Source organism: Aspergillus vadensis (assembly GCF_003184925.1).
Source record: "Aspergillus vadensis CBS 113365 unplaced genomic scaffold BO88scaffold_3, whole genome shotgun sequence".
Lineage (NCBI taxonomy): Eukaryota > Fungi > Ascomycota > Eurotiomycetes > Eurotiales > Aspergillaceae > Aspergillus > Aspergillus vadensis.
In genome coordinates, this window is record NW_020292041.1 from 1,240,931 (window position 1) to 1,257,532 (window position 16,602).

Here is a 16,602-nt window from a genome sequence, read left to right on the forward strand (position 1 = left end):
GGTCTAGAAGAAAGCTCGTATCGACGAATCTTCAAGTAGCACAAGCAAGTGAGCTTGGCGTTGGTATCTGGGAGGGCAAAGCGATAATGGCAGTTCCCGAGGACGCAAGCAAGGGAGGGCTGCCTTAAGTATATGACTTCTGTCGTCTCCTTTCTCGGGCGGAAACCGTGCTATTCATTATTGGATGATGCAGCGACAGCCAGGGCTACGCTCACTGGACTCCCGCTCCCGGGTGTACTGGGGTTTGGACTTGGCGTCTTCTTCGTCAACGATCTCCTGGGGCTTCACAGTCATGTGAACCACATTGGGAGCATCCCGGCTGAACTTAGAGTCTAGATGATAGTAGATCAGCACCAGCACCAGAAAAGCGGTAGAAGTGATAGATACCTGATAATGGAGCTTTGTCATCAAGCAGCTTGCCGAATGAGATGAGTCGGATGGAGCTGGGCGATGATGGCCGCGGCTCCCAGTCTGCCAGGAATCATATGTTAGCCACCCGCGACTTCCGAGACAACCTTGGCTATTGCACGCATACCTTGGCGCCATTCCCGCCAGATCAATTCCTTCAACGTGTATACACTCATGGCGAACGGATCGTAATTCTCTACATTGACCGACCGTTTCCGTAGATACTTTCCATCGATCTTGAACGGGTGTCGGGAGCCTGTTATCAAGAGCAGGGTGATCACTAAGGACGGGCCCGTGTCCTCCTCCTCTTTGGCAGCCTCATCTGATCCCTGGGACGATGGCTCGGAGCCAGCTGCCGGAGCCTTCGCCTCATCGTGTTGTTCAGGAGATGCGCTTGCAGATGGAGCCGCATCTACAGGGTTCTGCTTGGGAACGGGTGCTGACGTATTGTCCTCATTATTGTCTGTGGGCTTCACATCCCCCGAACTGGGCTCTTGGCTCTCGGCCTGGGCGTTATCGGGATGAGGGGCGGCACTAGGAAGCTCCTGGGTTTCTGACGACGGCACGGCAATGGTTGTGGACTGCGAAGTCAGGTTGGAGTCGGAGGTGGGCGACATGGGGTCAACTTTGGGGTCTTCGGTGACCGACATGGTTTGTTCTGACACACCTCGTGAAGCCGCACGAGTCAGATAGCGCGAGGGGAAGAAAGGAAGGCTAAGCTAGCAGGTCGAAATCGATGAAAACTTTAAAAGAGAGAATAGATCGCAGCGAAAATTCCGTTGGGGATAGCTGAACCGATATGGGAGTTGACTGATGAGGGTAAAAGGGGGGGAGGCGAATCAGGCTGGGGATTGAAGACAGGAGCGGATGAAGCAAGGCGATGCGCGCACGGAGGAGGGAAAGGAGGGCAGGCTGAGAGAGGGTGCTAAATTAGGTAGGCGAGGAGGAATTTCCAAGGGTGGCCCGAACAAGAGACTAGAACCTTGATCGGGGATGGGTGAAGGGGGCCATGCGACCCGAAGGAGACCAGCGAGAGCGAAAAGGGGACGGCGTTGAGTAGTGAGGAGACGAGGGACCACGAAGGCGATCGGGCGGGCCCACGAGTGGAGGAGAAGGAGGAGAAGGAGGAGGAGAGGATTGATTATACCCTGTGTGTAAGGCTGAAAGGGAGACTAAAAAAGGTTTGTGGCAATGAAGAAGATGGGGAATGTATAAAGAATGGGAGAGGGGGAGGCAAAGGGGAGGGGGGAAGAGGAAAGAAGTAAGTAGGAGAAGGGGACAAAAAGACTGGATTGATTGATTGATTGATGGATGGGGATGGACAGGGAAAGGGAGAGAGAGGAGAGACAAGACAAGCCCAGACAGACAGACAGAGAGGTCCAAGCCAGTCACTGCTGAGGGGAGCCCCGATCTGGTTGGTTGTTCCCCCGGGCGTCACCTCGGATCGGTGGGCCACCGCCCATAATTAACGGCCCTTTCTACTTACTCTTCCTTCATCCTTCTCCCTCTTCTTTCTCTCTTCCCCTTCCGGTTCATCTCAATCATCGTTCGTCACTTGAACTTGGCTTTGCATGCAGGTAATTCTTTGGGCGTCAGCATCGGCTTGAATGGACGGAATGAGAATCAATTCCCGCGTGCAGCTGAGGCCTTGGTGGCAGCGGATCCTGGTCGCTTCCGGACATATCTGCGTCATTAGCAGGTCGTGACACCTGTCATGCTGGACATCAACTGTTGACTCCATGGAAGCTGTTCGATGAAACTTCTACACATGGCTTAGATCTTTACGCTTAGCTTAGGGAGATAAGTAACTTCCAGACAGTTCATGTTGTTGACTGGCCCCAAGACATGCACGCGGGAGATAAAAGATGTTCATTCATCAGATGATAGGTTCTATCTAATCAGTACAGAATGAATGCACCACTCCGACCATATGCCCCTTACACACTATACATGGTGCATTAGCGCTCTACACTAGAGTATGCCGCCTTGCTAAGGCTGTCGATTGAGGGGTTGCACCTGCTCAAGTGATTGTGTTTCACACCACCCTGCATACAACCACCTTTCGAAGGAGAACGACGAACTATCCTAAAAAGACCTCGAGCGCATCGACAAATTGATATCCGTGCGCTACTATGGTGCTCTTGAGGTAGACAAGCAATGACAAATTATTGCACATCAGCGATGATCGTCACTTTACTTTGCGCGAACACGTGCTGACGTGACTTGACATCTATGCAAGGTCTTTAGACCAAGTGTTGGCCACGTCGGGACATTCAGCGGGGTCAGTCACTCGTAGCAGAGCTAAATAACTAATGTAAAGCTATGCAATAGAAATATGCCTGAAAAAGGCATGCTACGACGGCGCAGTCGATTTGTCTGATTGCCAAGCAACTGAGACATACTGCAGTCTAGAAGAGATCGCCAACACTCTAATCACGATACTAGCTCTGAGAGCTTTGCAAAACCCTATTTTATTTCCTAGACCTTTCCATGACTAATCTTGCAGAAACCTAGAAGTAAGAGGTTCAACTGCCTGCTTCGTCAGCTACGAATGAGATATGCGACAGTGGAACTAGCTAGTCACTCTTGTCCACAGGACGATAGGACTTCCTCAGTACCATGTTAAGGTCAGCAACCTGTGCTTCTCGAAATTGCACCCAATATTCGAGTGATAGATCTTCCACCTAACAAGGAATATCACGACTGGAAGGAGTCTATCACACTCGTCAGTCTTTACTATATTCAGAGGCAATGGATACTATAGACAAAACATTTCGGTTACAAAATACTACGTTTGAAAAAGTAGCTGTCATCCATCTCCTGGAGCTGTTCTACAACCAGAAGCGGTTGGCTTTGCTTTCATGAGTGAAATGGACCCCGTTGCCTTAGGCCATTAATTATAAGTGGGTCGCTGATCAATCCACAGTCATATTCCAGCTTCGAGAACTATTCTAGATCACATGCCACCAGTTGTTTGTCATCGAATATCCCGTCGCGTACATTTGAGAGAAAGGTCCAGCCTCAATGGCGCTAGAACTTTGTTCTGATTCTTTCAAGCTCCCACGGCCTAGGCCTCTACTTGACCACTATATGAATAACGCGCTGGCACGTCAATAGTGACTGTTTTCGCCAGTTGGGTCTCGCTTGGTATACGTTGACTACCAGAGCTATCTGGACACAGGATAGCGACGATGCTTCATGTCTCGTTTCGGAATCTTTCACGGCTAAGTTTTATGAACTGAACTGAAAATGTGTCCTCGCAGTTGCTCCATATTCCCTGATTGTCGGCCATATAGTGTCGCAGCCGTCGCACCGTCATACATTGATGCTTGGATATTCTAGTGCTAACTTCCCCAGAGTAACGATGGCTCTCATGGCTGTTAACTATTGACCATAAGCTACCATCTCCTGTGTGTGTATGCGTGAATGCTTGAAGACATCCCTCAAGGGACTCTCGTACTTTCCTACTACGGGTCTGGTTCAAGAGCTGAATAGGACCATCATAGTGATACCATGATTACTCGCATGGTAGTCGGCGCAGATTGGGGAAAGATATAATCTTGACCAGAGATTTTGGTGATTTGTTTCAAGACAGCTTTGTGCTCTCGTATACTCTTTGCCATGGCAGCGCAGATCCGCAAATGATGCCATACAATGCAGCGCCATGAAATCTCCGCCACGGCGGGACTACCTCCAGGGATTGTCCAATGTATTATGGCTACACTTCCCAATATCACCAACTAAGTTTCGCCTCCTATTTCCCGCATAGGAATTGTCGAGTCGTCCAAGGTTCGGTAGTCAAACGATGGTGTTTCGCCCATGGCAGTGGGAATCATGCCAAGGACCCTTAGAGGCGTAAGAGAGTCTATATTGTAGCCATAAATAACAGTTTCTTAGATGTAGTATGTGTAGGTGCAAAGATTTCGATACAATGGACGCAATGTATAGCTTCAGGAAAGGGTTCTGTCATCTGGGAAGAACTGGCGATTCCTTGAATTATCCTTCTGAGTGGAAAGAGTTTCTTGTCGCATTTGAATTGAAATTAACTCTCTGGAACGAGTAATATTAGATATGTAGTATGTAGATGACTTTCTGAAGGTTGAGCACGCGTACTAGGAATGTGGACAACTACGTTAGTACCCACATATAAGAAAGGGAGAAGTGTGTAAGACATTGTATCAAATTTGAATCATTACAATAGGCGAACGAGGCAAGAGGGATCAATTCGGCCTGGAATGACTAATGCGTAGTCGCGTCTTTGTGAGAGTATTTAGAGGGAAGGCAGATACAAGCATAGTGCGTTGCTGTTTATCTCATTGTCATCCGTCATCCGCCATCCGCACCTCCCCACCTCACTCACTGCCACTCGACTGAATCATGCTAAAATCATCAGAAAGCAGCATGGTTTGAGCGGTATGTCTATCTTCTCAAATTTTCGGTCTTGGTGGGGCATCATCTACATTCCGCAACATAATTTCTGTACGAGCCATCTATATCCGAAGGGCTCGTGGTCACGCCACACCGATAGTGGCACAATCGACCAACTAGCTTGGTTAATTAGCTTGATAAACTACAATCCTCTTTAACATAAAATATCAGATCGATTATAGTGAGCCAATTTGAGGATTCCAGAGCAAAAGTCTTGACGATTTGACATCATGATCGCTCGATGAAGGGGCTTCATATCGGTGAATGTGTAACTGGATGATCGACGAACTTTTGCATGTTTGCTTGACCCATTACCCATAGGTATCCGAATTAACTAGCAGTCTTATCCCATCTAGACTATCTCTCTGCTATTGTTATTGTGAAACTTGGTGCTAATTCGAGAACAGCCCGGCGATCCGTCGTCTCCTGATCGCCTAGGATTCTTGAAGATGCCAGGTCACCAAGAACATGTCCACGTGGACAAACAACCACCATGCCATGGTCCAGGATTCAAACATGGCTTTATGCCTCGCATTTGCAAGTAGCATTTGGTGGACTCGAATAGCGGTATCCGTGGTATCTTTCCTGCCATGTTCTCGCCCGGTGACCGGCCTTGACAGTGTGACATCATTCTTGCCTGGATGTGCGTCAATGGTGTCCACGCCCAACAAAGACTCGTCTGAACTTGACCCAACATTTTGACCGTGAAGAAAAGAGGGGCGTCGTGAGGCTGGAAGGTAAATCATTCAAGTCCGGTTTAACCTCGAGGGGTAGCCTACCCCTCTGAAGCATTCCTCTCACCGAGGCATCCCTGAAAAGGTTTAGTTAACTGGATTGGGATAGAGAACAAGTAGACAGCAGCCCTTGCTGTCACACAACCCGGACCTGATACGGATATGCAGTGGCCCAGACCCAAAACTTCCCTGATGTAATTAGCTGTTTACGAAGCATGATCTGGATTTAAGTCATATGGCCACCCTACTGCAGGCCTGATTCCATATAAATGGCCTTGCCCCGTCACCCTAATCCTCAAACAGCGCCCCCTAACTCACTTATGCTGATCACCCGGGAAGGCTTAATCTTTCCTAGAGATGCTTCGACAGTCCTTCTCAATCGCAAAAAAGGCGACTCGGAAGCTCTACACTCATGATGACTCCAGTGACCTGAGCCTGGACTTGAACATCACAGAACCAGCGGTATTTGTGCCTACGTTTACGAACAAGCCGGCTGTCCTTCGGGGTACCTGCCAGTTAAGATTGAAAAACGATCTGACGGTAAAAAGGTTGACTGTGAATTTTCGTGGGACTAGTCGTGTGACATGGCCGCATGGTGAGGCTAACGTCTTGCTTGTAGGACCATCTGTCTTCGAAACTAATTCATGACGATCTCTCGCAGGGCTTCATGACACCCAAACCGTGACCGATAGCACGTTGACCTTGGTTAGCCCACAGGCCTCGGATCCCGCACTTCCCTGCTATTCAAGCGTTCTGTCCGAGGGAAGAAAGTCCACATGGCAGAGGGATAAACGCAAGCTGCGGAATGCAGCTCCGTCCACGTTATGTGTGGACGGAGCCTATGGGAAGGCAGCAGAGTCAAAATACCAACGCCTACCCGCTGGAACCCACACGTACGAATTTGATATGGTGTTACATTCTCATCTACCAGAGTCAATCGAGATTCGACAGTCCCATGTCCAGTACCGGGTTCGCGCGTGCGTCGAGTGCCCCGGCTTTCTCAGGCGCAGCTTTGCAAAAAAGCAGGCTATTGCTACGGTTCACTGTCCAGCTGAAGACGATGTGGAAGACGCTGAACCAGCATACATTGCGCGGGCTTGGAAAGGGCTGCTTCAATGTGGAATCCTCGTTTCGAGGCGAGGCGCTCCCCTCGGCGACCGGCTGCCTGTTACAGTATCCCTTACGGAATCGAGGAGATCCGAGTTCCGGGGCCTGCAGGTTTTTCTCTCGGAGAACGTCCAATATCACCAAAAGGATGGACTTGCATGCTGCCCGGGTCCTTTTAGACGCGTTATATTATATGAAAAAGTGGAGAAGGCTGGGCCCACTATGTCGCTCCACCGGGCCGAGAATGTTGATGATGAGCGGCCAGAATCGGCTGCGAAGGATAACGGAGCACTTGCGAAGTTGGTCGGGGATCCCGAGGTACCTAGTGGACTAGAGGCTGCCGAACAGGAGACTGTGATGGACCTTACCTTGCAACTTCCAGATTGCCATTTACATTGTGTATCGACTGGAACGCAAGGCATGCACTACGACACCAAGTATAAGAATGTGAGGGTGAGCCACTGGCTGGAGGTAAGGCCACAAAACTTGGGAGAATGACTCGAAACGGAAAGCAAAAGGAAAATCAAACTAACGAAGAGCGTGCAGTTTGTTTTTATGGTGTCCCCAAGGGATAATACCCTCGGTTCAAGCAGCGAGCGCATTGTGCAAAAAGTGGCGAAGGTCCCACTCGCACTTCGGTCCTGTTATGCTCAGCATACCAATGCTTCTCTGCCAGCGTATGGTGATGCCTAGGAATTCCGCTGTGGCCGATAGGTTCGGTTCGTCCACACACAAACGAGTACGACCAGCAGCAGCACCACACCACCACACACCATCATCTCCACCCCCTCCGCCCAGGAATGATTATAAAGATAAGCATTAATAAAAATGGGGTAGGCCGCTGGTCGTACCACTGGTCCGAATGCCGCGGGAGGTCGGGAAAGCTTCGGTGGCACCGTCGATTGGCGACCGTTCCCGGTGGCGATCTCCAGCCGTGTTCAAGCCTACCCGCGGCCGTGGCCTGCATCACAGTCTACCGAGATCCACCTTCCGTCTGTGAGTGGATGGTTGAAAACTCTTCAGAGAGGTTAAACGCTTCCAGGGACAAGGGAGGCCCATTATGTCCAGAAGACCCACGCTAAACCTGCCCTTGCACGGGCCTTGCCTCCACTAAGTGGGGACCTAGTGAACCCTGTGTGGGCCATCCGGTTTATCAGGCGCCATGAAGTTGCATCACTCGCTGCGCTTTCCGACGATCATCCACTTCGGAATGCATCATCCTCACATCATCGCGCAACCTGCCCCGAAACCATCGTGCTGCTCACCGAAGATCCTGTCGTGGACAGTTGGCGGTTGCCCATTCGCACCACTGGCCTGTGATGTCAGTCGCAGGTCCATACCCATGGGTGAATCCGCTGCGATGTGGAGGGCTAAGACGCTTCCAATCTTTCCCCGTGGGTGTGTCCCCCTCTGGGACGGCTCAAGTTGCGCTCCACTGTCGGTGGCCGCATGCGGTTTTCCATTCTTTTAAGTCTGCGACATCTGCCAGTTCGTTTCCTCTCCGCTGTCGCCTTCTTCTCGATCACTCTTCCTCCTTTCCCTCTTCCCCATCTCCTCCTCCTACCCCAGTTCCCCGGATTTCGTGCGCAGTCCCAGCGCTGTTTGGTTTGATCGACTCGGCATCATGGCGCCCCCAAAGTACGCCGGCATGTCTGGCCGGAAACTATCCCTGTTTCTATCAGGCATTGCTACGATGGGGTTTCTGCTCTTCGGTTACGATCGTAAGTTGTCGATCCCAGTATGTAACCATGCAAGGGCAAGCTACTAATCACCATCCTTCTAGAGGGTGTAATGTCTGGTATTATCTCGGACGCCGCGTTCAATAATGTCTTCACGGCTACAAAGAACGACAATGTCATGCAGGCCACTGTCACTGCTGTCTACGAAGTTGGTCAGTAAATGTCACATCGGCATCAAGTGTATGTCAAGTCACTAAACCTTGCCTTGCAGGCTGCCTCGTCGGTGCTATCTTCGCTTTGATCTTCGGTGAAACATTGGGTCGCCGTCTAATGGTCATCTCAGGCGCTTGGGTGATGATTATCGGTGTCATCATCCAGGTTACCGCTATGCCAGGCCATATTCCCCTGCTACAGTTCATCTTCGGTCGTGTTATCACTGGTATCGGCAACGGCATGAACACCTCGACTATTCCCACTTATCAAGCCGAGTGTTCTAAAACGACCAACCGTGGTCTCTTGATCTGTATTGAGGGTGGTATTATCGCCATTGGAACAGCCATCGCTTATTGGATTGACTTCGGTGCCCACTACGGCCCGCCTGATCTTGTCTGGCGCTTTCCCATCGCATTCCAGATCTTCTTTGGTATCTTGATCATTGTCGGCATGACGTATCTTCCAGACTCTCCTCGGTACTTGATCGCCCACGGCAAGATTGAGGAAGGCACCCGGGTTCTTGCTGCGCTGGCAGATGCTGAAATCGACGACCCTCATGTTCAGTTGGAAAAGCAACTGACGCTCGACTCGATCAGAGCGTAAGTTCTCTCTTGACAAGGTCTGATGGCTTGGATAACTGACATTGTATTTAGGTCCGGTTCTTCCAAGGCTAAGTTCCGTGATCTGCTCACCGGTGGTCCTTCCCAGCACTTCCGCCGGATGATCGTAGGATCATCTTCCCAGTTCTTTCAACAGATCTCCGGATGCAATGCTGTCATCTACTACCTTCCCGTGCTGCTGGAACAGTCTATTGGACAATCACACGACTTCGCCCTTTTGATTGGCGGTGTGAACATGATCTGTTACGCTATTTTTGCCACCTTCTCTTGGTTCTTCATTGAGAAGATCGGTCGCCGTAAGCTGTTCCTCGGAGGCAGCTATGGTCAGTGTGCAGCTATGATCATTGTCTTCGGATGCTTGATTCCCGGTGATTCCGAGAGTGCTAAGGGAGCCGTTTTCGGCTTCTTCCTTTACATGTGCGTCTTCGGTGCCACCTGGCTTCCCCTGCCTTGGCTCTACCCGGCCGAGATCTCTCCTCTCAAGACCAGATCCAAAGCGAATGCCGTGTCTACTTGCAGCAACTGGCTGTTCAACTTCACTGTCGTCATGATCACTCCCGTTATGGTCCAACATATCGGTTGGGGTACCTACCTCTTCTTCGCTGCCTGGAACGGTCTTTTCATTCCCGTCATTTGGTTCTTCTACCCTGAGACTGCCGGTCGCAGTCTGGAAGAAATTGATTTGATCTTCGCTAAGGGTTATGTTGAGAACATGAGCTACGTCCGGGCATCGAAGGAACTGCCCAAGCTCACCGACGAAGAGATCGAGGCCAAGGCCGCTGAGTACGGAATCCTTGGCGATGAGGAGAAGGCTGAGGAGAGAATTGCCGAGAAGGATCCTCCTGCGTCAGCTGAGTTCTCTCAGTTCCAGCCTACCCAGCTGTAAAGGGTGTATACCACACATTACCATCTTCCTTTACTTGGTCTCTGAAAAATTTTTTGCATGATGATATGCTTTGGACATGAGTTTTATACCATTTTGTTTTGAGTTTTCTACCGAGCCGTTGCAGGACAACCAAGCTTACGCGTGTATTATCTGGCACTTGGTGCTTATTGTGGCTCTTTGCAAGACCCTTGGCTATGGTCCAAGGTGAGGGAAGAGGAAGCACTTGTTCATAATTAACGCGTGGTTGTTGAGCAGCCTCGAGATGTATTATGGTCATCTGCGTGTAGATGTTATGTCCGATAGAGTGATCTATAGATCTCTGTTTGCTCTTGGCAGTTTGATACCTTTTGATTGCTAAATGAACAATCAAACCATGTCTTTGACAATATGCAAATCCATCACATTTATTAGGGTAACAGTGTATATCATTGAATGACGATCCCAAATTATTGCAAAGCATCTATTACAAGAAACCTAAATTATCAAGGCCATCAGAAGACTAGCGGCAGGACCCATGGATCAAAAGCAAACATACCTGTAGTCCGGGCACTAATGTTCTAACCTGCAGATCCGAACTCTAAATTCATCCTCCGCTAGCGCCATCGAGTTCAATAACCAATAGCTCAAGCCACATTTAATTGTGGATTCTGAAGACGGGCATGCCATTGACTGCATGCATGATCTAGTTAGCCCTACTGTTCAATAGTGTGCATAGGGGAACATACTAGAACAACTTCTTGGAGACAAAGTAGACACCAGTTCCGACAATGGCAACCTTGGCGAACCGCCCAAAGCCTCGGGTGCCATAACCCCGAGTATAGAGATGGCGAGCGTAGTTCTGATTAAAATAGGGAGTTCGTGAACGCATATTCAATGTGATCTATACAGGTAATAATTTTTTTGGGCGATAGTAAGCCTGTCTACATCCCCTTGATGGCAATGAATGATTTATACTTCATGAAGTTCGGGGTTCAAGAATCCTTCGCGGGCTCGGCCTCGGTCTTTAGCGCTGGGAAGACCGAGTTCTCGGCTTTTGACTTCAGCCTCACCATGAACATCACCACCATCTCATAATCACTATCTCAGCTCCTGTGAGCAAGCTGGTTTAGGCAATTGGCATTCTGTGTGTATGATTTTGGTCCCATTAACCCTGTTATCTATGGTATGTCTAGACTAACACCATCCAGCTGCATACGGCATCCATGACCGACACCGAACCTCGCAAACGTCGCCGGCCCGCCAAATCGTGTGAGCAATGCCGCCAACGCAAGGTTCGCTGTGACCGCAATGTGCCCTGTGGGCCTTGCACACGAGCTCGCTCATCTTTGGGTTGCTCTTATCGTCGGGTTAGTCGTTCTCCGACACCGGCTGATCACCAAACATCGCCCCTTATCTCGCATGAGCCGCAGCGCAATGCACGGGGCTACCCGCTGCCATCTGGGATGCCAGATGGCTCAACGGGGTCCCTGGACGAGACGCCACGCATTGGACCTCAATGCGGTAGCAAGGAATGCATCTCGTCGCAGCTAGGATCAACCATCCGTGACCTCCAGTCTCGTTTACAGCGTTTGGAGGAACGATTATCCAGCCCGGACATAACACGGCCATCGGCTCCAGAATCTGATATCCAGCAGGCACTTCGAGAGCTGTGTGACAAGGTCCAGAGCCTGGAACAGCGGCTACTATGTACGCAATCAAGCCAAGCACCGAAAGGAGAACTGGCCATTGCTGCAGCGCCTCCTCGACTGCACTCCAGTTCCAAGAAGATGAAGCTGTTCGGACCAACTCATTACATGCACACGATGGATAAGGTGCGAGCCCTGTCTCCATGAAGAATCGGATGAAGACTGACTATCCGTAGCTCCAACTCGTAGGCTCACTGGAAACTCGGGGTCCCCAGCCACTATGCCCCGAGCTCAAGGCAGAGCTGACTGCTCAAATCAAGGAGCTTCATCATCTCCGTGGATCAGTCAAGGCAGCACAGAGTCCTCGGTTGAACGACCCTGTGCCAGACCTGCTCTCTACTATCCCATCCAGATCGGTGTGTGATGAGCTGGTGCAATGCTACCTACGAACATTCGAAAGCATCTATCGCATTGTGCACATACCATCCTTCAATAAAGAATACCAGCAATTCTGGGACCACCCTCCAGCAACACCCACCCCCTTCCTCATGAAGCTGGCATTGATCCTCGCCATCGGCACAACCTTCCACCCACAACGAGGCAAAGCCGGCAAAGAATACGATACTCGACTCATCCAAACCTGGATCTACGCCGCCCAATGGTGGCTCACAGGCCCAACCGAAAAGAACACCTTCAACCTGGACGGCCTCCAGATCTTCTGCCTACTCATCCTCGCCCGCCAACTGGGATCCCCAGGCCCATCTCTATACCTCTCCGCCGCCTCCCTCCTACAGACAGCCACAGCCATGGGCCTACACCGAGACTCAGCCCATTTCCCATCTCTCTCCCCATTCCAATCCGAAATGCGAGCCCGTCTCTGGACCACCATCCTCGAACTAACCCTCCAGTCCTCCCTCGAATCCGCCTCCCCAATCCTCATCCCCTACTTCGACACCAAGCCCCCATCCAACCTCAACGACACCGACATCCACCCAGACCTCAAGCACCCCCCAACCGCCCACCCCAGCACCACCCACACAGACACATCCCTCCAACTCCTCCTCCACGACTCCTTCTCCCTCCGCGCCGAAACCATCCACCTCATCCACAGCCCCACCACAATCCCCTACCAAAAGGCCCTCGACCTGACCACCAAACTCCGCACCACCTGCCACACCATCACCACCACCACCACCACCACCACCACAACACAATCATTCCACCACTCCCACCTCCTCACAACCCTAACCCGCTACATCCTCCACCTCCACCTCCCCTTCGCCCGCGCCGCCCACACAACCCCTCAATACCACTATTCCCGCAAACTATGTCTCGAATCCGCCCTCACAATCGCCTCGTTCGCCCCAACCACCTCCTCCACTAACCCCCCCTCCGTTCCAATATCGATACCCCTCGACAACGACTTCCCCCTCCTAACCCTCACAGCCCGCGGGCCCCTCCGCGGGCCCCTAAACCTCGATGTAATCTGCACATTGGCGCTGGAACTCATCAGCCAGATAGAGGAGGCCCCAGGCACAAACACCACAAATACCCCCAATAATAGTAGTAGTCCCTTAAGCCTCCTAGCATCAACAATACGAACCCCCATCCTGCACACCCTCGAGAACCTCGCCCTGCAGAGCGCGCGCGTCCTGGGATTGCATGGGAAGTCGCCGGCGCTGAAACGGTATATTATCTCTCAGGCGTTGGTGGCGCAGATTAGGGCTTTGGAAGGTGGTGCTGGTGCTGGGGATGTGCAGGGGGTGGTGTATGAGGCTGTTAGGGGGTGTTTGAGGGATGGGGTGGGGATGTTGAGGGGGATGGAAAAGGAGGATAATAATGGGGAGGGGTTGGGGATGTTTGTTACGCCGGATAGTGCTGGTGCTGGTGCTGGTGCTGGGGGGTTGGATGAGATGGGAGAGGGGTTGGGGGTTGGGATGGGATTGGTAAGTATTGTTTTCTTTCAATTGAGTGTTTGACTTATGGTCTGTGGAACTGGGCTAATTGTTGGTTTCATGTAGGATGATCTTGAAGGGTGGGATTTGGCGAGTTTTTTGTATGCGCCTGGGTTGGTGGATTTGGGGGGGTGGTAGGGATGAGTGGTAGGTAGATAGATGGGGATGATAGTATGATGATGGATTAAGGCGCAGAAAATTGCTCATGGCAAGGGTTGTGTATGTTATCAACGAGTGTATGGAAGGAATGATCGTCTCTATTATTAAGGCACGTGGTGGTAATATTCTCGCTTATGCATGGTCATGTTCATGCTAATAATGCACTCGTAGTAATATAGTATACCTCAGACCTGCAGAGGGCTAGAACCACCCTGCATACTGGTCCAACGACTCATTCTGCACACCGGCAGAACCATGGCGCACCCCGAGAAGGCGGACATTCCCGATCTTGCCCCCAAAGTCATCTTCCAGTTTGCTCTCCCACGTCTCAAAGAGCTGAGTCAAACGCTGGATGACATCCGCCTTGTCCTCGATGAGCACGGCCAGGGCATCGTACCCACCGGCGCCGGGGACGACACCGCCGACAACACCCTCGATGCTGGTGATGGCATCAAGCAGCTCGGTTTGCACCTTAGGTTCGATGGGGACACCGGCCTTCTGGGTCATGGTGCGAATGAGGTCCCGAGAGCGTTCGATAAGACGACGAGTATCGTCAAAGCCGTTCAGGGCTTCCGCATCTGGGCTCTGGGATAGCTGCTTCAGCTCCAAGCACAGTCGCTCATTGTTGGACTGAAGTGCCTGCCATAGCATCAGAGACTCCTCCGGGTTCTGCTTGCGCCATTCCAGGACCTTCCGGACCATGGACGGGGTCTGAGAGCCGCATTCCACATCACACAAAACCATCTGCATTCCCCGGGGGAGCTTCATGCCGAAATCCAGACACTCCGTATCCCACGAATGCTTGGGGTCGGCATCTTCGACGATGGCAAACAAGCGCTCCTCGAAACCTGGTGACCCAACATCCCCGACTGACTCCAAAATGGACGGCGAGAACCGCCGGTACAGACAGGAACCGTAGATCGCTGCCGCCACGTCAAACCCAGATCCCACTTTGCCTTGTGCTGCACAGTGAGCGGCCTGCGCCAGGTTGTGCAGCTTCTCGCGAGCAGCCCCGAGGTCCTCGGGCTGCAGGGTGCGGTGAATGACTAGAGCGGATACAAAAGCGGTGACCAGGGCTGCAGAGGAACCCAATCCGGTTTTGTGTGCTTCATGAAGGGGAACGCCAAAGTTCACGAATCGTCCCGGAGACTGGAGGCTCGAGATCTTGGAGAAGGCGGTTTCCGAGTAGTAGTCGTTATCGGCAAGGATCGTGATGGAAAGGGAACCGAAGTCTTTCGAGGCGGCCACGTAGCTGATGTACGTCAAGGCGTAGTTGAGAGAGGTTTCGACAAACGGGTTTGCTCGTCTGCTGCAAACTTAGCCCTGGTTGCTCCAAATGCGAGTCTAGGCACCTCACCCGTCGTTCTTCTGTACGACCTTGACCCCACCTCCGTTATCGCAACGCTGGATGCCATACTCCCACACCGCGTCGACAAACTGCGGGGAACGAACGACGATGACGTCCTCACTGGCTTGTTCATCTGCAGCCTCATCTTCAGCTATTTCCGCACCATCCCTGCTTTGTGTTCGAATCCAGACATACCACTGCGGTGAGATCTTCTCAGTTGCTGAACAACGACATGGATACGAGCGTCGAGGGCGAAGACTGTGCCGGTGTAATCGCGGTCCAGGACTAGGTAGCCGCCGGTGAGAAGGACCTTTCCAGGGGCGGACACCGCCGTTACTGTGGGAGCTTTGTAGGACATGAGGGGGAGCGAGGAGAGTGTGCGGTTCGGGTATCACGAAGGAGTGGGCGCTCTATTCCGTCTGGCACGGGCGAGGAACTAAAGGGGCGAGAGGGTCAGTATATAACCCCAACCAAACTGCAAGCGATCAAGTTGAAATGTGATCTTCAGGGAGATAATGTACGCACTGTCAGACCAGTAAGCGTGGTCGGTGAATGATCCAATGGGTTGGCAAATGCAAAGGGCTGCAAAAGCAAATCGGGCTTGGAACAGTTTGCGAACTCCGTCAATATGGAGGAGCCCCGCTTAGAGGAGAAAGTCTACTACAAGTCTTGCGGGGAGAGACAACCTGCAAGGAGAAGAAGGATAAGGAAGAGGCCCAGAGCGGATGCATGATGACTGACTGACTGACCTGCGTCTGGTAGCCGAAGATCGGAGATATGTGTAGAGCTGCAGCGGCATCCAGCGTCTGTCAGTTGTGGACTGTTGAGTTGAACTGAACTGGTTGACATGTTGATGTGCCACTTTCCACTCATTTCCTTCCAAACAGGCAAACTGTGGCTGGAGCTCTCCAGGTGTGGCTTGACGAGTGGCTGTCATTCAAGTCTGGTCCCGTGATCTGCATCTGATTACTGTTGATAGATTACCCGCCAACTTACTCCGGAGATTTGACTCGAAAATTAGCCCATGGCTATCTCTTCCGTACTTTGTACTCAGAACTGTCGTCATGGAAATATAGCCCTATGCGCTAGAGCAGTAATCGCATCTACGTCAGCGGAAGAGCGACATCCGGTGGTGGCAGTGTAGAGTCAATGCATGGGTGTACGCCGAAGATAACAATCTAACTTCTCCGTACTGTCATCTGATGTCAGGGAGCGTTTGATAGGCAGCAGCTCCAAGGGATGCATTTATCCCGTCACATCGTGCTTTGTTAGATGATGCTGCAGGCTCATCACGGAGGAAAAGCCATGCTTGGAGCAGGACCGAGAAGGTCAGTGGTAACAGCTCATAATCTGCTCGGTCACGCTCCTCCATCTATCGTCCTCTCACACCCGAATTTAAGGTACCCCCTAAATTGACTTCCGTCAACGGACTGTGTACCC

General features: G+C 51.5%; 7 protein-coding genes across 7 annotated transcripts; 3 read left to right on the forward strand and 4 right to left on the reverse strand.

The window, feature by feature from the left end:
- Positions 1-177: 177 nt before the first annotated feature.
- Positions 178-1,058, reverse strand: BO88DRAFT_333036 (uncharacterized protein; the record flags this gene model as incomplete). Its single annotated transcript, XM_025702745.1, has 3 exons — positions 178-332; positions 388-471; positions 536-1,058. The coding sequence occupies 3 exons, from the start codon at positions 1,056-1,058 to the stop codon at positions 178-180; spliced, it is 762 nt and encodes a 253-aa protein (XP_025566691.1).
- A 4,869-nt stretch (positions 1,059-5,927) lies between these two features.
- Positions 5,928-7,370, forward strand: BO88DRAFT_422625 (uncharacterized protein; the record flags this gene model as incomplete). Its single annotated transcript, XM_025708585.1, has 3 exons — positions 5,928-6,165; positions 6,232-7,148; positions 7,224-7,370. 3 exons carry the CDS (start codon positions 5,928-5,930, stop codon positions 7,368-7,370), a joined length of 1,302 nt encoding a protein of 433 aa, XP_025566692.1.
- A 931-nt stretch (positions 7,371-8,301) lies between these two features.
- On the forward strand, positions 8,302-10,075 carry BO88DRAFT_332184 (putative MFS monosaccharide transporter; the record flags this gene model as incomplete). The annotated part of the gene is made up of 4 exons (XM_025702710.1): positions 8,302-8,398; positions 8,461-8,568; positions 8,628-9,168; positions 9,223-10,075. The coding sequence occupies 4 exons, from the start codon at positions 8,302-8,304 to the stop codon at positions 10,073-10,075; spliced, it is 1,599 nt and encodes a 532-aa protein (XP_025566693.1).
- Positions 10,076-10,474: 399 nt separating this feature from the next.
- On the reverse strand, positions 10,475-10,973 carry BO88DRAFT_401973 (uncharacterized protein). The gene is made up of 3 exons (XM_025705979.1): positions 10,801-10,973; positions 10,611-10,744; positions 10,475-10,549 (listed from the first exon to the last, which is right to left on the reverse strand). Exons 1-2 carry the CDS (start codon positions 10,941-10,943, stop codon positions 10,699-10,701), a joined length of 189 nt encoding a protein of 62 aa, XP_025566694.1. The 5' UTR covers positions 10,944-10,973; the 3' UTR covers positions 10,475-10,549; positions 10,611-10,698.
- A 213-nt stretch (positions 10,974-11,186) lies between these two features.
- Positions 11,187-13,847, forward strand: BO88DRAFT_172321 (uncharacterized protein). Its single transcript, XM_025701673.1, has 3 exons — positions 11,187-11,202; positions 11,263-11,886; positions 11,937-13,847. The coding sequence occupies exons 2-3, from the start codon at positions 11,278-11,280 to the stop codon at positions 13,677-13,679; spliced, it is 2,352 nt and encodes a 783-aa protein (XP_025566695.1). The 5' UTR covers positions 11,187-11,202; positions 11,263-11,277; the 3' UTR covers positions 13,680-13,847.
- Positions 13,848-15,707, reverse strand: erg8 (phosphomevalonate kinase). Its single transcript, XM_025701670.1, has 4 exons — positions 15,688-15,707; positions 15,358-15,598; positions 15,172-15,295; positions 13,848-15,120 (listed from the first exon to the last, which is right to left on the reverse strand). Exons 2-4 carry the CDS (start codon positions 15,518-15,520, stop codon positions 14,016-14,018), a joined length of 1,392 nt encoding a protein of 463 aa, XP_025566696.1. The 5' UTR covers positions 15,521-15,598; positions 15,688-15,707; the 3' UTR covers positions 13,848-14,015.
- BO88DRAFT_172295 (uncharacterized protein) lies at positions 15,557-16,309 on the reverse strand. Its single transcript, XM_025701672.1, has 2 exons — positions 15,912-16,309; positions 15,557-15,686 (listed from the first exon to the last, which is right to left on the reverse strand). The coding sequence occupies exons 1-2, from the start codon at positions 16,097-16,099 to the stop codon at positions 15,599-15,601; spliced, it is 276 nt and encodes a 91-aa protein (XP_025566697.1). The 5' UTR covers positions 16,100-16,309; the 3' UTR covers positions 15,557-15,598.
- Positions 16,310-16,602: the final 293 nt, after the last annotated feature.